The sequence below is a fragment of the Rattus rattus genome, chromosome 1 (assembly GCF_011064425.1).
Source record: "Rattus rattus isolate New Zealand chromosome 1, Rrattus_CSIRO_v1, whole genome shotgun sequence".
NCBI classification, from domain to species: Eukaryota; Metazoa; Chordata; class Mammalia; order Rodentia; family Muridae; genus Rattus; species Rattus rattus.
The window spans coordinates 17,139,547-17,164,955 of record NC_046154.1 but is presented as its reverse complement, the minus strand read 5'-3'; the positions used below and the strand labels follow the sequence as shown (position 1 = coordinate 17,164,955).

Sequence of the window (25,409 nt, the reverse complement as noted above, 5' to 3'; positions counted from 1 at the left end):
CGCTCTGTGTCCTGGTCACCCTACAAGAGCAGTAAGTTTGAAATGATCCAACAGAGACAGAGGGGAGTATTTAACTCCAAAATTGACTGCGCACTCCAAAAGGAGCCCCTGCTCAGCCCCTTGGTGCGTTACTATATTTATGGAGTGAACCACCGCTCGCCTCTAGAATCTAAAAGGTACCAGGCACGACATCCGCTCAGAGGAGGAAGAGGCAGAGGGATCCTGAGGTCTAGCCTGGGTGAGACCCTGACCCAAAATGCAAATAAAGGTTTGGAGTGCAGCTCAGTGGTGATACACTTGCCCAGCTTACATAGCCTCTGGGTCCCACTTTAACATCATATAGGGAAAAGACACCCCAAAGCTACATCGTAAACTGCAGCTGGAGACTCAGACCATCAGAGAAACGAAGGCTTTTTTTTTTTAGATCATGAGACAAGTACCTAAGGAAATGTCTGACGCCCCAGAGAATGGGCCTTAAAGCATTTCTGAGCTGGGTCTGGAGTGTGCATCTGTTATGGTCCTGGGGAGGCGGGAGGTGGAAGATTGTGAGTTCTGTACTAGCCTGGGCTACATAATTTTAGAATAGCCTGAGCAACTGAAGACCCCGTTTTAAAAAAAAGATAAAAATGCAGATCAAGTTCTAGGCCAGCCAGGGCTAAAACAACACCAACAACAAAAAGGCAAGCGCTAGTTCTGATGGAATACAGGTGGGGATGAAATCCCTACAAAATGGGGTCGAGGTACAATGTTAACCAGGCTTAGTGGACACTCAGGAGGCTGAGGACTACTTAGTTCACAGCTGGTTCCAGCTCCACAGTGAGAAGGGGAGAGAGTTATTGAGCACGTATTAGCATCGCCAGATAGATGGGAGGTAAGGTGAGGTGTGTGTTTGCTTCTGGCCACCCCGACACCAAGGTCACAAATTCTTCGGGATGATTAGACACTTAAAGCATGTGCAAAGGCCCAATGTGATCAATAGTGCTACCAAAGGAAAAAAAATTAGAGAAGGAAGTTTGTCCCCCCAGCATCTGAGTCCCTGACTCCTGGACATAGATGGGCTTAACACTTAGTGACACTTAACCCCCAATGACAACTGAAATGTGAGACCATTCTGAGGCCAGCACTTGAAAGGTGGCAGGATAAACCTCCAGGCCCTGCCTGTGGACAGAGGCCAGTTCAATTCTAATGACCCTGTCAGACCTGGGAAAGGCGCGTTCCTTAGCTTCTGGGGTAAGTAGACTTTATGTCTGGTACCTGGATCTGCAGGGCAAGGTGGGTTGTCCTCATGGCTAGCTAAGTGGCACGTGAAGATGAACTGCTAGGAGCCGCGTTTTCAGCGTGGGCTGGGTAAGAACATAAAGGTGCTTGAATAAATAGTGCTTCATCCGCCACTGGGGGGGTGGAGGGGAGTTAGTCATAAGGGCTTTGAACTGGGGGTCCTGCTGCTGCTAGTGGTGGTTTGAGACAGGGCCTTGGGCTTTGCAGTTCACACTGACCTGGAACCCACTCTGTAGCCTCCTGCCTTTGCCTCCCCAGACACAGGATTGCAAGCTTACTCCACCGTGCCAGGCGTAGGGGTTCTATTGCTGAAGTGAACCACCATGACCAAAAGGCAAGTTGGGGAGGAAAGGGTTTATTGTTGTTCATCATTGGAGGAAGTCAGGACAGGAGCTCAAAACAGGGCAGTGACCTAGAGGCAGAAGCTGACGCAGAGGCCATGGAGGGATGCTACTTACTGCCTTGCTCCCTGTGACTTGCTCAGCCTGCCTTCTTACAGACCCCAGAACCACCAGCCCAGGGAACCACCCACAGTGGGCTGGGCCCTCCTCATCAATCACTAATTAAGAAAATGCCCAAAGCTGGATCTTATGGAGGCATTTCCTCAACTGAGACTCCCTTCTTAGATAATTCCACTGTGTCAAGGTGACTTAAGACTAGTGTGTTTGTGTCTGTGCACGCGCATGCGCAGTACCTGGGGAGATCAGAAGAGGGAGCCAGAGCCCTGGAACCAGAGTCTAAGAGGTTATGTGCAGCCCAGTGTGGGTGCTGGGAACCAAACTCCAGTATTCTGCAAGACCAGCGAATGCCGAGCCATCTTTCCAGGTCCTTTTCTCTTCGCTATTTTGAGAGGAGTCTGCCTCTGTCGCTCAGGCTGGCCTTAAACTCACAATCCCCCAGTCTCAGTTTTCCAGATATTTTGCCCAGCCATAAAACTAAGTCCTGAGCAGGATTTTGGCTTGTGTGTGTGTGTGTGTGTGTGTGTGTGTGTGTGTGTGTGTGTGTGTGTGTCTATAGAATTTACATAGCAAGGCTGTGGAAGGCTTCAAGTCTCTCTGAGACTGGGCCACCTAACTCTTGTCAACTGGTCTTTGGCCAGTTGTTAGCACTACCTATAACAGGTATGAGTGGTATTCAGAATGTGACTGCTGTCTAAGAATAAACAGTAAGGCATCATACTTTGTGGTAGTGCAAATACCATAAACTCCATGTAGCTGACATGACTGAAAGATCCATGAACCATCTATGGGACCTTGTGAATTCAGCCAAGGCCTTTTACATTCTTACAGTCTGTGATGGACAGTCAGCCAAATTCCTGGGATCAATCACCCCAGACTTTTACCTTTTATTTTGTTTGAGACAGGACTCATATATCTCAAGCTGATGTCAGACTCAAGAATGAACCTGAACTCTGACCCTCTTGCCTCTGCCTCTCAGGTGCCAGGCGTGCACCACCACACGTGGTTTCTGCTGTCCTGAAGGTCAGACTACCTGCTTCATGCACATGCACGCTCATCCAGCCCAGTACCAACTCGGCTTTATCTCCAACCCAGTTTTTTGCAACAGAATCCTGCTATGTAGCCCAGGCTGGGCTCGATTCTCCCACCTCAACCTCTGGAACTAGAATTTACTAAACATGAGGAACCGTGGCCTGGCTTCAAATTCCCGACAGCTAAGTTTGCCCCTCTCCCACGCTGCCAGGTCAGGGACTCCTTTGTTCAGATCCCCCCCAGGCCATTCCCTGTAAGACCAGCTGTAGAAAGGCCACTCTTCTGGGTGTCTAGGCAACCATGGTCTCATTTATGGGATGTCACTCGTTGAGAAAGCACTGCCTTGTTGCAAAAACCCATCGAAACTAAAGAAATCGAGAAGTAACTCTGTGCTCTCGGGTAGACTGGCAGCGTCAACATCTTCTCAGCCTTCTGCTGTGTGAGCCAGGCATGGGACATCCCCCATGAGAGCCCCTGAACAGCAGTAGCCCCAGAGGGAAGCTGTTAAATCAGGCCTGACCCTCGTGACTGCTGTGGTTACCGGGAGGAGAGCCCTGCCCACAGATCACCCTGGGAGGCCACACAGTGACAGCCACTTCCCTACAGGTGCCTGTGGCCAGTGGGCAGGGCCTCCTCCATCCTCTGTGGTTTAGGAGAATGCGTTTCCTGGCACTCTGTCCCATCGAGAAGAGCTGAGCTGCCCTGAGCTCAGCTTTTCCCCCAGTTAGCCTGGGATGGTGGCTGTGTAATGAATGGCTTTTCATGGCCCAGATAATGTGGCACACAACCTTAGGCGACAGTCCGACCCCACATCCCTTTGAAACTTCAAGGCTTCTAACCCAGCTTGAGGAGCTCGTGAATGTGTGTCTGGGCTCTGCCACACACACACCTACCTACCGGGGAAGAGACAACCAGTCCCTACTGACAGTGTCAGCTGCTAATGAAGTCCCACCTGGCCTATCGAAGCCAGTTCCAGCTCTCACGTGGCCAATAGGAATGCCCCCCAACCTGCTCCACCAGCAGCCTGCCCCGGCTCTGTAAATGGCTCCACGGTTCCCCAGCGGCTGAAAGCAAACCTCTGAGCATGTCTGAGCCTCACATTTTCACACCCACATATCTGGTCAGCAAGTCCTGTGCACAGGGCCAACAGCTCTGGAGGTAATGCTGTGAAGGCACCTGACTGACGTCAGAAAGGGAGCTCCCCCGTCGTAGCTCTGCACACTTCTAGCACTTTCTTTTTTTTTTTTTTTCTTCTTTTTTTTGGAGCTGGGGACTGAACCCAGGGCCTTGTGCTTGCTAGGCAAGCGCTCTACCACTGAGCTAAATCCCCAACCCCCTTCTATCACTTTCTACAGGCAGTTGTTTTGCTTGGGCGTCCTGGTGTTGCTTTCCAGTAGTCTCCACTGGACAGGGCCTGATATTCCAGCTCCTAGAACTCTGCCTGAGTGTCCCTGAGTTCACAGGGATAAGTGACTGATGCTGTGGGCCCAGGACTATTCTGGCCACAATTTTCCCTGGCTTACCCCAGGTCTCTGATACACCTTCTACCTCTGTTCAGAGGCCATTGACCCTGACCCCAGGGCCGGGGGACACCCTGGCTGTGTCAGTCACTATGGGACAGTGTAGTAAACGCTGTAGACAAGTCTCCTGGGCTTTTGGGGGTCTTCATTTGTCTTACCTGTGCAGGGGTGCATGCGGGCCATGCTTCCGGGTTTCTGGGCTGGGCCCTACCCTCCCTTTGGCCTCCTGTGTATCATGACAAACAGCAATGTGTATGAAGCACCTTTCTGACCGTATCTGACCATGGGAGTCTATGGGAAACGTGACCTTCCTCTCCTGACATTTACCCCGTAGTATCAGGCTCTAGGTGAGTGTTCTCACGCAGCACTTATACAAGCAAGCATTGCTGCTAATTGTCATGGCACAGGTCAGAAATAGAGGTCCCACGCTGGGGGGATGGCTCAGTGGTTAGGAGCACTGGCTGCTCTTCCAGAGGTCCTGGGTTCAAACCCCAGCACCCACATGGCAGCTCATAACTGTCCGTAACTCCGGTTCCAGAGAGTCCAACACCTTCACACAGACATGCATGCAGTCAAACACCAATGCAGGTGAAATGAAAATAAATACAAATAAAACAACAACAACAACAACAAAAAGAGGTCCAAACCCAGAGAGATGGCTGGGAGAAGGGGGAAGGGGAGGGGTAAAGGCGTTTGCTGCCAAGCCTGAGGGTTTAAGTCGAATTCCCAAGACCCACAGGCTGGAAGAAGATGACCGACTGACTTCTGAAAACTGGTCTCTGGTGTGCTGTGGTGCACACATGCCCTCCCTCACACACGGGCGCACACGCACACACTATGAATCGTAGTGTTTTGTTTTGAAGAAAAGAAAAGAAGACTCAGGGAGGCTAACTGGCTTAATGAGCGAGGTGTGCATCTGAGGCTGTGTTCGTGAACATTTTATGTTCTGCTTGTCCCATTTTCCATTTGTCTGCTCTGTCTCAGGACCGTCCCACCTGTGTCTCCCAGCAGCCCATCTGCCTGCCTGTCTTTTTGTCTGTTCCGTCTCCCAGCATATTGGTTTTCTGTTTTGTCTGGAGACCCTGCTACCTGTGTCTCCCAACCTCTCCCTGCCACTCTGCTTGCCTATCTGATGTTTATCTGTCTGCCTGTTTTCTGTATGGTTGTTCTATGTGGGAGCTGTCCCAATTGGGTGTCCCAGCGTTCCCTTCTGTCTGCTTGTCTGTCACCTCTCTGCTTCTTTGTCTGTTGTCTGCCTGGTCTTCCAGCCTATGCTGTTTTTGTTTTTTTCTGTGCAGGAGCCGTCCCACTTGTGTCTTCCCAGCGTCGCCCTCTGTCTGCCTGTTATGTCTGGCTACCTGTCTAGCAGCCTGTCCTTTTCCGTCTATCTGTTCTGTCTTGGGACTGTCCCCTCCACACGCCCCTGCTTCCTATCTCTTCCCATTTCTCCCTATCCCCCCGACTCCTGTCTCCACCTACGCTGCCCCCAGTATCTGGAGCTCTCAGCGAGCTCCCGACAGAGGCCAGTCTGGGAACTACAAGTCCCGGCAGCCCCTGTGGCAGCGGCGTACGTAGGCGCCGCGGAGGGGCGGGGCTTGACGGCCGCAGACCGACTGCGGCATCGTTCCAGTCACCGTCGCGTCGTGCAGGTGCCGCCCAGCCGGGCCCCTCCGAAGCTCGCCTCAGTCGGCGTCCCCGACCGTGCCCCGGGGCCTCGCACGCCGAGCCCAGGCCGCGGGCCACAGCGGCCGGCGATGAGCGCGAGGAGTCGAAATGAGCGCAGGTGAGCGGCGGCCCGGCCCACCCTTCGGGTCTGGTCCCCAGGCACCCAAAGACAGATTTAGGATGCTACTGCGCACACTCTGGGCCAGAGGATCCCTAGAGCGGGGGTTTCTGCCCTCCCCATCCCCTCTGAATGCCTTCGAGCCTGAGAGACAGGTCCCGGTGACGGACGCGATGCATCGCTGTGGGGCTTCCGAGAAGCACCCATGTGTGTTGCACGAACAGGGGTTAGGGAAGCTCTCTGCAGGGCCTGGATGGGAGACCTGAGGCACAAATGCACTCCTGACCCCAGCCTCAGACCCCTACAGAAAGCTTGTCAGTGGCCATATCCAAGGACCACATCCTGCACGGCCCACCAAACCCCACCAGATGCAGATGGCTTGCTAACCTCCCGGTGCTTACATGCCCAGCCCTTAGTCTCTCACCATATCTCTAGCCCGGTCCACAACTTCCATCCTACTGTACCTTAGGTGAGGGAGGGAAAAGAATAGGGGGCGAGAACACAGCTTGTGATAAGAACAAGGTCCTCCCCTTATGCATCAGACCCTGGGTCCGCCCTTGGGCAAAATCTTTAGCGTCTAGCATCTAGAACCTAGCTAAAGACCTCCCAGGCGCACACCCTCCCAGCTTGATGAAGGCTCATGGCCATGGGGGAGCCACCAGAAGTAGATGCTGGTGCCCCGGGCCACTGACAGATTAGCAGCAGGAAGCTGGGTCTTCCGCAGGAAATAAGAGGTTCCCAAATGGCTTTGACTCCAGATCTGCTCAACAGTGCTGGTGCGGCTGCCCCAGGGCCGTGAACTGGGCTGAAGCCTTGTCTCTGCCATGGAAGCCCGTATGTTGGTCTTTCTCTCTTGGCCTGCCTTTTCATGGGCTTTGGGTTTGGGTTTCTGGCTGGGTGCTGAGAAGGGTATCAAACCTGAATCTTTTGCTCTAGTCCCGTTACATTGCAATCTTTGCATTATCTTATTTATTTATTTTTTATCTTTTTTAAAGATAAGCTTTTAAATTTTAATAGTGTGGGGGTGCAGGGGTTACAGAAGGTTGGGAGTACCTAACGCAAATGATGAGAAAACTCAGACCCTCTGGAAGAGCTGACTGTACTCTTAACCGCTAAGCTATCTCTCCAGCCTCTATTATTTTTAGGTTTGAAGATTGGGGTCTCATGTAGCCCAGGCTGGCCTCGAATCCAATATGTAGTCGAGGATGACCTTGAACTAATCTTTCTGCTTCTATCTAGTGCTGGTATTACAGTCATGGGTAGGTCACTAAACCTAGCTCTCATTTTAAATATTTGATCATCATTATTATTATTTTGTGCGTGCACACACACACACGCATGCACACACCTTTGCTACAGCCTGTGTGTGTCGCTCAGAGGACTTTTCCACCATGACTTCAGGAATGGAACCCAGGTCATGAGACTGGTATAGCCAGGGCCTTGGCCTGCTGAACCGTGCAGCCACCAGCCCTCCCCCATTTTAAATGAGAATCTTACTCTATGCTTTTCTCGGGGCAGCTGGCCGTGAGGGTGAATTAAAGGCCCTGATCATGACAGCCAGGCATGCCAGCTTCCCCATTTGAGGTCATAGGATTCACAGCCTGGTTCCTCAGTTTCCCGGTCTACGGTTTCAGCAGTTCCTCCCTCAGAAAGCTGAGGTAAACTACAATGTTGCCACTGCTGAGGGAAAGTCCCTCAGGGGGCCTTGGCTGTAACACAGGAGAGGCTGGAAGAGCTTAGCGTTTTCATCCCCCAAAGCCCACAGCCTGTGCGAGCCAGCTTGAGGTTGCCTTAGCGGTGAGTCCTGGATCGCCTTCCCGTGACAGGTGATGTGTGGCTAAGCCTGTCCAAGTGCTTTGAAGATGTCCTGTGGCCCTGCCAGTCAGTGCACTCCTGGGCGTGGCCCTTAGGGACGCTCTAGAGGTTTCCTTAGATATGACTTCCTCCTTTGGCAAGATCCTTTGCCCTCCAAAGGCTGGCTGTGAACATCCTTGTGAAATAATGGGGTGAATGTCGGACACTAGGAAGGAACTTTCCAGATTCGACCCCAGGGGCTGAGAGTAAGGAAGAGGCTAGAGACATGGGTGGGTGGGTGGGCGGGCGAGCAGGAGCAAGGGTGCTCCTGACCCATGCTCTCCCTGCTCCGCAGTGCTTGGGTGTGAGTTCATTCATCCAGTGCCAGCTGTGAGTAGTTCAGGAAGCAACGGGCGAGGGGGAGAGTGGGGAGAGTGGGGGCTTTGAAGAAGACAGGCCCATTTCCAGTCTCTGGCCCCTGGCAGAGTGGCCGTAGAAGGCTCAGCACTTCCCATTCATAACCACAGTAAGAGGCTCCTTGTCCAGTGTGGAATGGGGTCAGGTGATCCGCTCAGGGTTGGCCCTGTGACTTCTTTATCAGCCTGAACCCTATCTAGCTGGTGCCCCAAGGGCCACTAGCTACAGGAAGGAGCTGATATTCAGGGCTGGCTGCAGGCCAGCACCCCTGCAGGTTTCGGTCTGGGTGATGAGAAAAGAGAGGCTGCCACGCCCTGGTGAGAAGCCACACAGCTGGCACAGCCTCAGACGTTTTCTCTGGCTCCGGCTGGTGCACATTCCCCTCTTCCACCATGTCTGCCCCGGCTCGCTGCACACACTCTCATTTTAGAGATTAGAAATGGAGGCCCAGAGAGGCTGGGGCACCTGCTTTGTGAATCACGGTTTGGCAGAGAGCGCAGTTGATGACGGAGATATTAAATGTGGATCTTGGGCAGCATACCTCCCACACCTGTTTCCCAGCCATAAAATAGAGACAGAAGTGGTACCTGTTCCGTAGGGTTGTGTGGAGGAGAAGGCAGGTGATTGCTGCGCAGCCTGGATCAGCCCTTTGAAACCCTGAGGTGCTGTTGCCTGACCTCCCCCTGACATTGTAGGCAGATGAAGGGCTCTAGCACAAAGCACTACTGGTGGTGAAGGACCTGAGAACTTCTTCCTCAACCTCCTGTCTTGAATTCAGGTCCCCTCCGTGAAAGCCGGGCTACTCCTTGGGGCCAAGAAAAAGAAATGATGTTCTTTCTGGCTGGCCCCCGCCCTTAGTTCCCGGCTGTTCCTTGTAGGTGTGAGAGCCCAGGATGCTGGCTTCCTGGCCCTGCAGGCCTGAGTGCCCTAAACCCAGGTCCCTGTGAATGGGCGCCCATCCTAGGATTAAGAACCACTTCAGGCACATGGGAAGTATGCGCTTCCTTCAGTCCTGGTTGCCATACCCAGATTTGTGTCTGTTTTTTTTGTTTTTTCAAGATAGGGTCTCTCTGACTGTCCTGGAACCAGATCTGTAGACCAAGCTGGCCTTGAACTCAAGCTGGCCTTGAGATCAAGTGCTTCTGCCTCCTGAGCGCTGGGACTAAAGTTGTGCACCACCACCTCCCAGCCTAGATTTGTCTTTGTATAAGACCAATAAATCCATTGTTTAATTATGAAACTAATAAGCCAAGCCAATCTGAAAGCATCCTGCCTGGGCTTGACTCCCCGAGCTCCCATATCCTTGCTGTGTGATCTTGGCTGAGTTATTTAGCCGCTCCCTTTTCTTTAAAAGAGGAGGCTTGTGGGTAAAGAAAGGGCTTCTGTGCAAGCATGAGGTCCTGAGTTGGGATCCCCAGCACCAACATAAAAAGAGCTGATGCTGCAGTATACACCTGAAATTCCCTCACTGTGAGGACTAAGACAGGGGGTCCTGGGGACACTCTCTAGCCAGCCTAGACGAACTGGTGAGCTCTAGATTCCGGGAGAGACCCTGTCTCAAATGAGGTAAGGAGGACAGAGAAAGATTCCTAACGTCAACTTCTGGCATGGTGTGTGTGTGTGTGTGTGTGTGTGTGTGTATCTGTGTGTATCTATATATACACACACATGTGTACACTTGAGCCCGTACGTGCACACACAAAACACACCTACACACAAAATAATGAAAACAAAAATGGAGAGATACCTGGCAGAATTATTACGAGAGCCATGTAAAACGGGCTGGGAACAGAAGCCTCAGTCGTGGGAGGCTTGCCACTTACCTCTGACCCCCAAGCCCCGCCCAGCTGGTCAGGACTCTAATGGTCTGGGAGAAACTGCAGGAGGCTCAGCCTCTAGGGACTGTGCAGTCCGGAGACTAGGGATGCTCTACAGCAGCCGTCAGAGGAAAAGTTGGGCTTGCTGGGTAGAAACTTCTAGAAAGACGCCTGCCCTGTTGGGACCACAGCCCTGCAGATGGGGAGGTGGGAGGAAGGGAGGTCCCTCCGCAGCAGCCTGGTGCTAGTCCCTGATGCTGACAGGATCACTGTGGATTTGCCTTTATAAGACACTGGGCACCCAGTTTAAATGAGAACAGTCCGGCGCCTGCCCGCAGGTGGCTGTGTAGAAGGGGAACATGGGTGAAATGCAGTGCCCCACGCAGGCAGAAGCAAGACACAGGTGTTCAGGCAGCTCCGTGCCTCTCTCCAGCTCTGTGGAGAGAGCACACTCCCGAGAACTGACTAATGGGCCATTCAGTTCACAGGCTCAGAAGGCCGAGGACAGAGTGACGAGGCAGGGGAGGCCTGGGCTTGTGGCCTGGTGCTGGACTAGCACTGTAAGGACCTGGGCCCCTGCCTTCCCTTTCTTGACATGTCTCCATCCTGTCCACAGACAGCAGCCCGCTCCTGGGCAGCACGCCCCCCAGCTATGGGACCCTGATGACAGGGACATCAATCGATCCCCTCAGCTCCTCAGTTTCATCCGTGGTAGGTGGTGGGTGGGGTGGCACTCGGCCTGCCCCAGCACCCCCTGACGTCTGTTCAGTCCCTGCCTGCTTCATCAGCTCTGTCTCCTGCATCTCCAGAGGCTCAGCGGCTACTGTGGCAGTCCATGGAGGGCCATCGGCTATCACGCCGCGGTCTGGATGCTGGCCGGGATCCCTTGGCTGCTATTCCGCTGGAAGCCCTTGTGGGGCGTGCGCCTGCGCCTGAGGCCATGCAGCCTGGCCCGCGCCGAAACACTCGTTATAGAAATAAGAGACAAAGAGGTGAGTGAGGCCAGCCGGGCTTGAGATGTGGGACAGCGGGTGCTCCGTGCCACCACCTCTGGGCCTGCGCCGGTGGGCAGCAGGCAAGCCTTCATCTTCCTGTTTGTACCTCAGCACCCCAGTCTGAGCAGTGAACAGAGGCAGCAAGGTGTGGCCCACCGGGCTCCCTTATATTTCAGTAGCTTTTTTTTCCCCTTTAGAAAATACTTTATTAGTTTTCATTTTTAAGTGAGTACACTGTAGCTATCTTCAGACACACCAGAAGAGGGCATCGGATCCCATTACAGATGGTTGTGAGCCACCATGTGGTTGCTGGGAATTGAACTCAGGACCTCTGGAAGAGCAGTCAGAGCTCTTAACCGCTGAGCCATCTCTCCAGCCCCTTATTAGTTTTCATAATCAGAGCCACATAAATAAGACGTTACCTGGAGATGGCTCTAAACAGGAGCTTTCGTGAGGGCTTCTGTTGCCATGATAAATGCCATGACCAAAAGGAGAAGGTTTATCTCAGTCGCAGGTCCACAGCACAGCCCATCCTCGAGGAAATCCTGACAAGAACTCAAGTCAGGAACCTGGAGGCGGAACTGATGAGGGAGCCATGAAGGAGCCCTGTTTACTACTGGCTTCCTCCCTGTGGCGAGCCCAGCTCAGTCTGCTCTATTACACCATCCAGGACCACAGGCCCAGGGTGGCACTGCTCACTGCGGGTGGGGCCCTCCCATGGAATTGTCAAGATTCCCGCTTCTCAAACGACTCTAGCTTGTGTCACATTGACCAAAAAAAAAAAAAAAAAAAAAAAAGCTGGGTAAGGGTGCTTGCCACATAACACAGGAGGACCTGAGTTCAAATCTCCAGTCCTCATGTAAAAAGTTGGGCATGGTTGCCCATAATCCCTAGCGCTGGGGAGGGAGAGCAAGGACAGCAGTGTCTCTGGGTCTTCTGACCCCCAACCTACCACCAGGGTCAAGGGGTGACCCTCTTTCAAGGAAGTAAGGAAGAGATGGATCAAGCAAGACACAAGACACCGGATATCTATCCTACCCTGGAGTCTGTGTGCACATGCAGGTGCACTAACACACACACACACACACACACACACACACACGTATGTATAAAGGTGGTCACATGCATAAAGACTATTGGGTGTAGTGTGCTGTCTAAATGGATAGCCCTGTGTCTTTGCCGTCCCCAAGGCCACCTGGCTAAGGGCCTGGCCTGGGAGGATGGAGGCTCTTTGGAAAGGCTGAGGTCTCACCTCTGTGTTCCAGGGTAGCTCCAGGCAGCTCTTCACTGTCCAGGTGCAGACTGAGGCTGTTGTCGACGGCAGGTAAGTTAACGAATGTCCCTTCCCAGGGAGGAATGGGAGGTTTCGGCCACCCCCTGAGCGACTGAGTAACTCCCACACCCTCCCCAGCCTGGAGCTGCCCCCACAGGCCAAGGCAGAGGATGGCCGGAGCCTGGCAGCCGTGGGAGTGGCACCGGAGAGCATGTGGCAGGACACCACGCAGCTCCACAGGCAGAAAGAGGCAGTGAGTGGCCAGCTGGGCTCTAGACCTGGCCTTGCCCTTCTCTGGGCATCCAGGTTCCACTCTGTGTGGGAGGACTGGGCTCACAATTCTGTGTCTCTCTGGCTCTCGAACTCCCAAGCTTCTCTTCCCTGTGATACTGTCTCTGTCCCCCCCCCTTCCCCACCTTGTGAGTGTGGATGTTCCTCGACACCAGGCCACCTCCCATGGCCTCTCCTCTCTCACCCAGAAGCAGGTACTGCGCTATTACATCCTCCAAGGCCAACGCTATGTCTGGATGGAGACCCAGCAAGCCTTCTGCCAAGTCAGGTAGAGCCCCCAGTCTTCGCCACACCATCTCTAACAGGGTGGGTTACGGTACGAAAGCATAATGGGGCTGGCCTAACCCAAGCTACCCTTGGCTGCACTGAAACCTTGGGCAGTTCATGAAGCGTCTCTAAGCTGGGAGCTGCTTCCTGTAAATGGGGGATGGAGGCACTTCTCCCCTCCCAGGGTCATTTAAGGTACACCTACTGGGTACCACACCCTGTGGTGTGCTTGAGTCCCTCAGAAGCAGGGTCCTAGATGAGGGTGAAGGAGACATTAGACCCGGGACAGCACTGGGAGGTGACAGTGGAAGGTGCCAGGCCTTGCTACTACCAAGAATGTCAGGACCCCCTTGACCAGCATGTAGATATGACTCCTCGGCTCCCACTGGTGAAGCTCCTGGGGAGGTGGATTCAGCCACATTTGGGTCTTTTTGCCTCTCATAAACTTTATGCTCAACCAACCAGGACAGTCCTCTGGTAAATTAGGGTGTTTTCGGGGGGAAGAAGGGCTCCACCAGCCTTTGCTTCGTGGTAGTGACAGGAACAAAGCTCGCCAGCGTGCTTGTCACTTAAAGTTGACTTTACCTCAGCAACCCACAGCCCGATGAGATGGGCGTGTCTACTGCTCCCATTTTGCAGTGGGGAAAACAGAGGCACAGCAAGGTTAACTGCTTTGCCTAAGGTATCATTGGTGTGGACAATGTTTTGTCACGGACCACAGCACACCCATCCCCCACTGCTTTCGCCCCTTAGTGAGGTGGTTTGTGACCCGGTCACAGGAATGGATAAACTGAGTTCTCCCCTCAGGGTTTAGTGTGACGGAGGGGGGCCTCACAGCTCTGGAGCCCCAAGTTCTCAGCCTGCTGAGGATGGGGTGTGGAGCTCAGGTTCTGTCACCCAGACAGTGTCCCCTCTCCACCTCAGCCTGCTGGACCACGGTCGTGCCTGCGATGACATCCATTGCTCCAGCTCTGGCCTCAGCCTCCAGGACCAAGCTGTGAGGTATTTGCTGTCCCGGCTGGGGGCCCCCATCTTGCGTTTCCTTCCCACACGCCTGTCTTGCAGAGGGTGCCTTCTCAGGACCTTGGTTTCTTTGATGGGATGTGGGGTCTCTGGACCCTGGGACAGCTCAGTGGCCTCCTTTCTTACAGGAAGACCATTTACGGCCCCAACGTGATTGGTATTCCCGTCAAGTCCTACCTGCAGCTACTGGTGGATGAGGTAAAGCACCCAGTGTCTGCCACCCACGGCCGCTTATCCGAGTGGGGTCCTGAGAGACCAGGCTGAGGATAAGGAACGTCCATGCAGAGCTCGCACCAAGCCTGCAGCAGTGCGGTGCTGAGGCAGACCCGCGAGTCCAGCACAGCCTTAGGTTAGGCTAGGAGGCTTGCGTTAGAGCTGGTCCTGCCGCAGAGCCCAGTCTGCTCAGTGCTGTTGCTTCCAGACGTCAGCCCTGTGGATAAGAATCAGAACTGTACAGTCTGTTCGCCCCGGAGGAACCCATGCCTCAGGGCAGAACAAGATACCGCCAAGGTCACACCTAGTCAAAGGGATCATTTCTACTTGAAAATCACAACTCAGCCTTCTGCAAACACAGGGCAAGCGCTGTGACTTAACCCTCCTGTGCTCAGTCTTCTCCCATGGTGCCTCACCACTGTGTGACACTTAGGAAGTGTGGCAGGGGTCCGACAGATGGTCTGGGGACAAATGCCTGTGTTCGCCTAGCTGTGGCTTGGGGAATGTCAGGCAGAAAGGGGATTGGGCTTAGGCAGGCGGCTGACTTGGCTTGGCTCTCGGCAGCCACCAGCTCTGTCTCCAGTATCCAGGCAGCCCAGGGATATGAGTTGATGCTGCCTCTCCCCCCTCCCCCAGGCACTGAACCCCTACTACGGATTCCAGGCCTTCAGCATCGCCCTGTGGCTGGCTGACCACTACTACTGGTATGCTGTCTGCATCTTCCTCATCTCGGCCATCTCCATCTGCCTGTCTCTCTACAAGACCAGGAAGGTGAGGGCAGATGGCCTGACAGGGCTGGGCAGGGTGTCCCCGAGAGGCTGCCACCCACTCCGCTCCTCTCGCCCCTCTCCCACAGCAAAGCATGACTCTGAGGGACATGGTCAAGCTGTCCGTGCGGGTGCAGGTGTGCCGACCCGGAGGAGGTGAGGAGCAGGCAGGGGGAGGCTGGGAGGAGGGGCAGCGGGGCGGCTGACCTGACTGAACCCCACGTGACCACAGAGGAAGAGTGGGTGGACTCCAGTGAGCTGGTGCCCGGAGACTGCCTGGTGCTGCCCCAGGAGGGCGGGATGATGCCTTGTGATGCTGCTCTGGTGGCGGGGGAGTGTGTGGTCAACGAGAGCTCCCTGACAGGTAAGCCCGGCTCGGCACGAGGCCCAGAGCCTGCTCCTTGCCATCTAACCCTCTGCCTTTTGCTAGAAGCTTCCGCTGAGATTTTCTTTCAAGTAATAGTTGTGGCCCCAGCACTCGCCAGCCATATGCCTTTAAACACTCTGTACCGGGTTGGGGATTTAGCTCAGTGGTAGAGCACTTGCCTAGCAAGCGCAAGGCCCTGGGTTCAGTTCTAGCTCGAAAAAAAAAAAAAAAAACACTCTGTACCTCAGTTTCCCCGCCTGTAAAATGTGGTTGCCAGTACTCTGGGGTGGAGCACGCATAAAGTCTCTTATCAGCAAACCAAACTTCTGAGACTCTGCACCATGCAGGAGGTTGTGGCGCGTGAACCACGGTCCCTGCTTGTGTCCTGAGTTTCTTCCACATGTGTGTATACACTGCTCCTGCAGCTCTTTCGGCTGTGTGGTGGCTTGTGGTCCCGTTTATCTGTTTCTCACATCGTGTATATGTAGCACTCCACACGCTGCCTAGGAGGCCCTGGTGGGCCAGGACTGATGTACTCCTGAGTCTCCCCTTGTGCAGATGGAGCCGCCATGAGTGGCCACACCTGTCTGTCTCAGTGTGCATGAGATCCGGGCACTAGACTGTCACAGGGCTCGCACCTGGGATCCCAGCACTCAGGAGGCTGAGGCTAAGTGTCCAACATGAGCTTATGGGGGCCATTCTCATTCAAACTACCACAGGGTAGGCTGGACTCTCCCACTGAGCTAAGCTCCCAGTACTTTGCCCAGGCTGCCTTTGAATTTACTCTGTAGTCCCAGCAGACTTCAAACTTGTAATCCTCCTGCCTCAGTGTCCTGAAAAGCTAAGATTACAGGCTCTCTGCCAGACCCATCTTTGGGTTTTTACCTGTGTAATAAGTTAATGAAAGCAAACATGGTCATAACCCCAGCACTCAGCACACAGAAGCAATGTTACTCAAGTTCAGGTCTAGCCTAGACTACACAATGAGACTAACTCGAAAGACTAACAGCAAAACCCTCAAAACACAAAACAAAAAAAGAGCCAGAGGACTAGGTGTGGTGATAACACACTGACAATCCCAGTACTGGGAGGTTGAAGCAGGAGGGATCAGGAGTTCAAGGTCATTGACTACATAGTAAGTTTAAGGCTAGCCTGGGCTATATTAAAACGAAACAAAAAACCTCTGGCCTCTGATTCTCATGGACTATCTCACACTTACCTAATCTTAGGGATGCAGACAGGCTAAGTTCCCCCAAAATATGCATATTATACATGCCCAATAAGCCTGTCCTCACAGGAATGCCATAAGGGATTCTGCTTGCCAAGCCTGCTGCCCAGGGCTTTGTAGGAGTGACCCCCGCCCCCTGCAGATATCCTTGTTAGTTAGACGTGAAGTACTGGCATACATCCTTAATGCCAGCCCTCAGGAAGCAGAGGCAGGTGGATCTCTGTGAGTTTGAGGCTAGCCTGATCTACGTAATGAGACCTTGTCTTAAATGAAAACAACACAAAAAGCAAGATGTGGCCAAGTGTGGTGGCTCACACCAGGAATTCCAGGACTCTACAAGCTAAGTCAGGGAGATCACAAGTTCGAGGCCAGCCTTGTTACAGAGCAAGACCGGTCTGAAGTCCACAAAAATGAAGTGTTTGTGGTGAACTAACTCCGGGAGAAGGGCTCCCCAAACATTGGCTCCCAGTAGGCTTTCACTAGCTGGGCAAACTACCCTAAGCAGGTTCCTAGGAGCAAGTGCCTTCCCTCAGGACCACCTCTCGGTCTCAAGCCCTTTGCCCGTTCTGCCTTATTTCCCTCTCCTTGTCCACCCAGTCACAGTTAAGTGTGGCTTTAGAAGAGCCGTGGGCAGCTCTTAGCTCTGTTGGTGGGAGGGAGAACCCTGAAAGCCTTACAGACCTTACCCCATGTCCCTCCTAGGAGAAAGCATCCCAGTGTTGAAGACAGCCCTGCCAGAGGGGCCCCAGCCCTACTGCCCAGAGACCCACCGGCGGCACACTCTCTTCTGTGGCACCCTCGTTTTGCAGGCCCGGGCCTATCTGGGACCCCGTGTCCTAGCCGTGGTAACTCGGACAGGTACATTTCTGGAGGTGGGGAGGAGTGCTGACACAGGGCAGGACAGGCCCTCGAGCATGGCCCCACCACCGTCTCTGCCACTGTGGGCTTCTTCTGCTCACACCCAGTTGAGCCTCTAGGTCCCAACTTTTTTTTAATGTGCGCGGGTGTTTTGCTGTACGTTTGTCTGTGCGTGGGCCTCCCTGGTGCCTGCAGAATCCAGAAGAGGGCATTGGATCCCTTGGAACTGGAGTTGGGGATGGTTGTGAGCTGCCGTGTGGGTGCTGGAAAATGAGCTCAGGTCCTCTGGAAGATCAGCAATTACTCTTAACCCCTGGGCCGTCTCTCCAGCCCTCACGTCCTCATCTTAGCAGAAGTCAGGCAGACTGTAAGCTTTTCCATGTTTGTGGGAGACGGCAGAGGCTTAGCCCTCTCCATGTAAATAAAACCACCCATTTAAGAGGCTGTCTGTTAATGTCGCTTATGGGGGACCCTGCCCAGTGGCAGCAGCTGGTGGCTTATGCCTTTAATCCCAGTACTGAGAAGGCAGAGGCAGGTGGATCTCTTAAGTTTGAGGCCAGCCTGGTCTACAGAGCAGGTTCTAGGCAACAGGGGCTACATAGTGAGAGCCTGTCTAAAATAAAATTCTACGGCAGTTGTGCGCTTATACTGAGGGGTCAAAAGTTAAGGTCCAGGGCTGAAGAGATGGCTCAGCGATTAAGAGCACTGAACGTTCTTCCAGAGGTCCTGAGTTCAAATCCCAACAACCATGGTGGCTCACAACCATCTATAATAAGATCTGGGGTGTGTCTGAAGACAGCTACAGTGTAATAAATAAATAAATCTTTAAAAAAAAAAAAGTCGGGGTTGGGGATTTAGCTCAGCGGTAGAGCGCTTGCCTAGGAAGCGCAAGGCCCTGGGTTCGGTCCCCAGCTCCGAAAAAAAGAACCAAAAAAAAAAAAAAAAGTTAAGGTCCAGCCTGGGCAATTTAGTGAGACTCCCCCCAACTCAGAATAAAAAGGGCTTCAGGAAAGTGCAAGGGTTCTCCGCAGGGCGCTTGCCTAGTTGGATAAGGGTTCAATCCTTGAACCACAGAAAGAAAATAATAATTGAGAGAAAAAAAAAAAGACTCTGGGGGTTGGGCAAGCCTTGGGAGTTGTCCTCTGTGGACCCCAGTGCTGATGGCTGGCCCTGAGAATGTCATGGCCCAGGGTGCAGGCAGTGTGTGAGCGGTGGATGGAGCTTGCCCTAACCCCTGTCCCTGCCTTGGCTTCTGTCCGCCCCCAGGGTTCTGCACAGCCAAAGGGGGGCTGGTGAGCTCCATCCTACACCCACGGCCCATCAGCTTCAAGTTCTACAGACACAGCATGAAGTTTGTGGCAGCGCTGTCCGTCCTGGGTGAGTAGGCCGCATACCTCACTCTGCCGGCAGCCCCAGCCCGGGTGGGTCGCAGCCCCGCTCACCGCTTGCTGTCTCCGCAGCTCTGCTCGGTACCATCTACAGCATCATCATTCTCTACCGAAACCAGGTAAGCCAGAGGCCGGGTGGGGCTGCCAGCGTGCAGGGCCTACCCAGCCCACCTCTGGGCTCACAGCGCCTCCTCCCAGGTGCCCGTGAAGGAGATCGTGATCCGAGCTCTGGACCTGGTGACGGTGGTGGTACCCCCCGCCCTGCCGGCCGCCATGACCGTGTGCACACTCTACGCCCAGAGCCGGCTGCGCACACAGGGCATCTTCTGCATCCACCCGCTGCGCATCAACCTGGGGGGCAAGCTGCGCCTCGTGTGCTTCGACAAGGTGGGGCCTGGCTGGCAGGGCTCGGGGGACTGGGCACTTGACTTGCTAGACACAGACGTCATCCAAGTGGGGACCACTCAGAAGCTACCCTTCACAGCCAGCTCCTACCCACTCTGTCTCACGCCTGGCAGATAAAATGCCTGAAATCATTTATTTAATTGTTGAACCATGTGGGGCTGCTATGCTGGGCACTGGAGTTCACAGCCCTAGAATCCAATAGGAACCAGCACGGGTGGCAGTGGGGGGTTGGAGGGCCAGCGTGTGTGTGTCCGTGTGTCAGTGTGTGTATGCATGTGTGTGTGTGCATGTGTTTGTCTCTGTCTGTGTCCCTGTCTCTGTGTGTGTGTGTGTGTGTGTGTGTGTGTGTGTGTGTCCATGTGTGAGCCTGTCTGTGTGTGGAGTGCGTGCCTGTGCGTGTCTGTGTCTATGTGTGTATATCTCTGTGTCTCTGTATGCATGCGTCCGTGTGTGTGCGCACATGTGTGTGCCCCTAGTGAGTGAGCGCACCAGCAGCACACTGAGGACAGAGCTACCATGATAGCATGGCCAGTTTCTCCCACTGAGCTCTCCTGTGGTGAGCACGGGCAGACCGGGTGGTGAAGAGCAAGGATGTGCAGTTTTTTAAGAACACCGAGCTATGGTGTCAGAAGGGAAACACCAGCTGATGGTCCCTCAGGGCAGTGATCTGAGGGGCGAGAGGGAGTCTGTCAGACTCAGATAACTGTGGAGGTGACTCCAGCAGGGACACAGGGTCCAGAACGGGTCTCCTCTGGCCCTTGCTCCGGTTCCTGTGGGACTTGCCTAGCTTGGGTGTGGGGACCAGCTCAGCAAGGCCCGACTCAACCAAGGACTTGGCACTGTCCCCTTGCAGACAGGCACCCTCACGGAGGACGGATTGGACATAATGGGGGTGGTGCCCCTAAAGGGGCAGATGTTGCTGCCACTGGTCCCAGAGCCCTGCCACCTGCCCCCAGGGCCCCTCCTCCGAGCACTGGTCACCTGTCATGCCCTCAGCCAGCTACATGACACCTTGGTGGGCGACCCCATGGATCTCAAGATGGTGGAGTCTACAGGCTGGGTGAGGAGGCCAAGCAGGCCAGACCCCTGCCTCAGGGCAGCTAGGCCTAAGGAATTCTACCTTGTATCTCCCCAGTGGTCTCTGTCCCGCCTGTAGTCACTCTTAGTCACAGCAGAGCCTTGCTTGTCAAGTGTCTGCCATCTGCTGGTGTCCCACCGTGTACCTTACCTTTTCTCAGTCACTACACCATGGCCCTAGCCTAAGCTCGAAACCTGCTTCTTCACAGAGATTTTAATAATGTGCAACTTACCAGTGGGACAGCCAGAGTGTCCATTTGGGTCTTACCCCTTCGGTCAGGAAGTCTTCCATGAGTCTAGTCCGGCTGGCCCGCTGTTTGTCAAGGCCCCGGGTCCCAACCCCCATTGTTTGCCCCTAACCAGGTCTTAGAGGAGGGTTCGGCTGCAGGCTCAGCATCTGGGACCCAGGTCTTGGTGGTAATGCGACCCCCACCCAGGGGGCCTCAGCAACAGGTAAGCTGCAGAGTGACTGGGGCTTGGGGCCTTGGGAGTGGGCCCCGCAGTGAGCCCCTCCGCTTTCTTCCCACCCACAGGAAGAGCCACCAGAGCCAGTCAGTGTCCTCCGCCGCTTCCCCTTCTCCTCTGCCCTGCAGCGGATGGACGTGGTGGTGACATGGCCAGGGGCCACCCAGCCTGAGGCCTACATCAAAGGCTCCCCAGAGCTTGTGGCCAGCCTCTGCAGCCCCGAGACAGGTGAAGGTGGCAGGCCCAGAGTCCACTAGTGGGTGCGAGCGTAGAGTGGGGGTGGGTTGCGGTCTGTGACACACACACCCCTCCCCACAAGCCCTGATGACACGCTCTCTCCCCACAGTGCCCAGAGACTTTCCTCAGGTACTGCAGAGCTACACAGCTGCTGGCTACCGAGTTGTGGCCCTGGCTGGCAAGCCACTGCCCACTGCGCCCAGCCTTGAGGCCGCTCAGCAGCTGACAAGGTGAACCCAGTCCCAGGGTATCTGGAGGGAGGTGCTAAGCCTAGGCAGTTGCCCCTGCGTGGACACTGGGAATGGCATTGGTGCCTGTCTGACCTCTTACCTGGAGATGTCAACCTTCTAGGGACACTGTGGAGCAGGAGCTGAGCCTCCTGGGGCTGCTGGTCATGCGGAACCTGCTGAAGCCACAGACGACCCCAGTTATACAGACCCTGAGGAAGACGGGCATCCGTACTGTTATGGTGACAGGTATTACAGCCTGGGTCTCTGTGAGGAGGGCACACCTGCCCTGTCCTGGCGAAAGGGTGGCTTCCCAGCATCCCCTGCTGCAGCATCTTTGTGAAGCCAGACCCTTCCCCATCTTTCCATCACATGTGTCACTGTCACCTACATCTGACATGAGCTCGGAGCTCTGGGGCTCAGAGTGGCATGAGTCCCTAAGAGTGAGGTGAGTGTCCACCCAGCCATTTACCTGTCGGGTCACCAGAAGGCCACTGATGGGTTCCAGGTCCCTCCTCCGGATGGGATAATGGTGTCAGGCTAGAAGGCTGTGACAAGCTCATAAAGCAAGGATTCCCACTGGAGCAAAGGGGCCTTAGTGGGCAGTCTGTCTGTCTGACACACCACAGCCCTGTGCTCACTCACAAGCACACATGTGCTGTGCCCCAGTCCTGAGGTTTCGTGGAAAGTGCAGAGCTCAAGTCCAGCTTCCAGTTGCTCCTCCAACTCTGTGGTGGCTCGGTTTACCACTGAGGACAACTGTCTAGGAGCATGGCTCGTTGGCTAGTTCGCTCTGCTCAGCCATGGTTGAGAGTTCTAGTGGATGGTCTACCTGTAAGGGTCAGGGGGGGTCAGGGTGACACAGCCCTGGACAGTGTTAGACTCTGACCCTGCCTCACACCCCCAGGGGACAACCTGCAGACAGCAGTCACGGTGGCCAAAGCGTGTGGCATGGTGGGCACCCAGGAGCACCTGGCTATCATCCATGCCACCCACCCTGAGCAGGGCCAGCCTGCTGCCCTTGAGTTCCTGCCAACTGAGCCCTCTGCGGTCATGAATGGGGCAAAGGTAAGATGAACCCACCAGTGCAGGCCATGCCCACTCAGTGACACCCTTCCCCATCACCTGACCCAGGACAGTCTCCAGGGAGGGAAAGGTTACTGAGCTGAGTTTCCTCATCCCTAGGATCCTGTGCAGGCCACAGACTACCCCGTGGAGCTGGAGTCCCAGTCCCGTCACCTGGCCCTCAGCGGGTCCACATTTGCTGTCCTTCAGAAGCACTTCCCCAAGCTGCTGCCCAAGGTAGAGTTGCCCAGGGAGGGGCTCTGCACTGCCCGTCTCTGTGTGCCAGGTGATGTTTCAGCCCTCCCCTCTCACACCCCAGATCCTGGTGCAGGCCACCGTCTTTGCCCGCATGGCCCCGGAGCAGAAGACACAGCTAGTGTGTGAACTTCAGAGACTTCAGTGAGTTTTGTGGGGGTGGGAGCACTAAAGGGTGAGGGATGACCATGAGTGTGTCCGTCTGTCCACTTACCTCCCTCTTCAGGAATTAGTGACCCTTCACCTTTCAGAAGTGCCCCGGAACCGGACATGCTAGCATATGCTATAATCCTAGCACTTGGAAAACAGAGGCAGGAGGATTGCTGCTAGTTCAAGGCCTTTGTGGACAATGTAGGGAGACTGACTCAAACAAGCAAGCAAAAAAACCAGGGCTGAGGATGTCACTTACTGTGTTCCAGGCCAGCAGGAGTACCCAGCAAGGGCCTGTCTCAGTCACAAGCAGATAAACAAACACCTAGGTTGGGCTGGAAATGTGGTAGCGTTTAAGAGACCTTGGGATCCATGTGGAGCACAGTAAATCAGAGAGGTATCCAGGCAGGCTCTCCTATGTCTCTCATGCCAAAGACAATGTCATCTGTTTACCAGCGCCTCTTGGTCTTTAGGCCGGACTCTACCGATAGCCTGTGGAGCTCAGGCGATACCTACTTTCTTCCTGTCAGGTACTGCGTGGGCATGTGCGGGGATGGAGCCAATGACTGTGGGGCCCTGAAGGCGGCTGATGTGGGCATCTCACTGTCCCAGGCAGAGGCCTCAGTGGTCTCTCCGTTCACCTCCAGCATGGCCAGTATTGAATGTGTGCCCACTGTCATCAGGTAAGGCAGGCGGGGCCGGTGGGTGAGGGTAAGGGGATGCCTGTCAGGAGGTAGGGGCTGTTAGCAGCTGGAGCCACTGATGTCCTTCCGTCTTTGCCCCTAGGGAAGGCCGCTGCTCTCTGGACACTTCATTCAGCGTCTTCAAGTATATGGCCCTATACAGCCTGACCCAGTTCATCTCTGTCCTCATTCTCTACACAGTGAGCATCCATAAACCCCAGACCCCAAGCCCGCACTCCCAGCAGTGTCCCACCAGGGAGGGAGAAGTCAGGGCAGCATGGCTAGGAGGAGCTCAGTGCCTTCTAAGATGTGTGACTGACTCAAGGCCGGGAGGCTCATATGGTTCTAAACCTTTGGACATGGGTCCTGAGAAGTGGGGCCGCTGACTTGCACTGTCAACTCTCTCTAATTCCTGAAGCTTCCAGTCTGTGTGTCTGTGTGCGTGTGCATGCACCCCAGGGGCCGAGGCAGTGACAGAGCCAAGACCCTGCCCTGCGGGCCCTCCCTTCCCCTGCTCAGAGCATGCCCTGTTTGTCTCCACCGATGGAGGAGTGTCCTGAGCCAGATCCACCTCCATCAGAGCTTCTCTAGAGCAGAGACAGTGTGGCCCGCAGGGCAGCCCCTCGGGTTTGGCTGTGTGTAAAGCGCTCTGCTGCAGGAACTTTCATCTAGGGGCCAGGACAGATCACGGGGACACGCCTCCTAAGGATGCTGGGTCAGCCAGGGCAGGAAGGAGTCTTCCACAGGCTCCATGAGGGCTAGAGCTCTGCAGGAGCTGGTCCTCAGCTTCTCTGGCCTTTCCTGCCACAGATCAACACCAACCTGGGAGACCTACAGTTCTTGGCCATCGACCTGTTCATCACCACCACGGTTGCCGTGCTCATGAGCCGCACCGGCCCTGCACTGACCTTGGTGCGAACACGGCCACCAGGGGCGCTGCTGAGTGTGCCTGTACTTGGCAGTTTGCTGTTGCAGGTGGCCTTGGTGGCCGGCATCCAGCTTGGGGGCTACTTTTTGGTCATAGCTCAGCCCTGGTAAGTAGCAGGAGTTCCTGGCACGAGCACTACCCCTGCCTGACATCTTCGCTCATTCCCTAACCCTACCACCACGGTCCCCAGGTTTGTGCCTCTGAACAGAACTGTACCCGCACCTGACAACCTGCCCAACTATGAGAACACAGTGATCTTCTCTCTGTCTGGCTTCCAGTACCTCATCCTGGCCGCAGCGGTGTCTAAGGGGGCACCCTTCCGCCAGCCGCTCTACACCAACGGTGCTGCCGCGTGGGGGGCTGGGGGTGGGCTGAGGGGTGGCAGCTAGAATGGAGAAGGGACCCTGAGTAGAGTGTGCATTTGTGTGTGGTTGTGTGCATGTGCGCGTGTGCGTGTGCATGCGTCCCAGGGCGCAGCGCCATTGCTGACAGACTCCCCCACCCCCAGTGCCCTTCCTGGTGGCCCTGGCGCTCTTGGGCTCTGTCCTGGTGGGCCTCATCCTGGTCCCCGGCCTCCTGCAGGGGCCACTAGGACTGAGGAACATTGCGGACAGCTCTTTCAAGTTGCTGCTGCTGGGTCTGGTCGCCTTCAACTTTGTGGGCGCCTTCATGCTGGAGGTAGGGCCCACACTGATGGAGGCCGTGGGAGGGACGTGGAGGACCCAGGCCCAGCTGTCCCTCCACACCGTTCCACTGTCCTCTGCAGAGCGTGCTGGACCAGTGTCTCCCAGCCTGCCTGCGGTGGCTGCGGCCTAAACGGGCCTCCAAGAAGCAATTCAAGCAGCTACAACGGGAGCTTGCTGAACGTCCATGGCCCACTCTGCCCATTGGCTCCGTGAGGTAGTGCAGGCCTTGGAGGGCATGCTGGACACTGGATCTCCCTGCCCCTGAGCCATGACCGGAACTATCCCTAGAGACAGTACCAGTCACCTCCCACAGCCCTGAGGCTGGCTGTCACACTCCTGGGGACACACTTGCCTGGGGAGGCGTTGATTGTTGCCTCACTGTGTAGAGACAGCAGCTACCAACTCCATCCGGAGCAGCTGTCATGGAGCAAATAAAGTGCCGGCTTTCCTGTCTTGGCAGCA

The 25,409-nt window shown here is 55.0% G+C and overlaps 1 protein-coding gene across 1 annotated transcript; it reads left to right on the top strand.

The window, feature by feature from the left end:
* Positions 1-5,899: 5,899 nt before the first annotated feature.
* Positions 5,900-25,409, top strand: Atp13a2 (ATPase cation transporting 13A2). The gene is made up of 29 exons (XM_032895248.1): positions 5,900-6,071; positions 10,716-10,810; positions 10,909-11,091; positions 12,360-12,418; positions 12,506-12,620; positions 12,847-12,926; positions 13,850-13,927; positions 14,077-14,146; positions 14,798-14,932; positions 15,018-15,084; positions 15,161-15,292; positions 17,226-17,381; positions 18,648-18,758; positions 18,842-18,888; positions 18,968-19,156; positions 20,028-20,234; positions 20,615-20,704; positions 20,785-20,944; positions 21,063-21,183; positions 21,305-21,429; positions 22,088-22,248; positions 22,366-22,482; positions 22,565-22,644; positions 23,181-23,333; positions 23,437-23,533; positions 24,144-24,367; positions 24,452-24,603; positions 24,770-24,939; positions 25,028-25,409. The coding sequence occupies exons 1-29, from the start codon at positions 6,062-6,064 to the stop codon at positions 25,163-25,165; spliced, it is 3,522 nt and encodes a 1,173-aa protein (XP_032751139.1). The 5' UTR covers positions 5,900-6,061; the 3' UTR covers positions 25,166-25,409.

What these genes read in the sequence shown, in the direction of transcription:
- Atp13a2 (XM_032895248.1), top strand. An exon ending in TCATTCTCTACCGAAACCAG is followed by an intron (nt 18,889 to 18,967) that starts GTAAGCCAGAGG and finishes GCCTCCTCCCAG; the next exon opens with GTGCCCGTGAAGGAGATCGT. An exon ending in TGTGTGCCCACTGTCATCAG is followed by an intron (nt 23,334 to 23,436) that starts GTAAGGCAGGCG and finishes CTTTGCCCCTAG; the next exon opens with GGAAGGCCGCTGCTCTCTGG.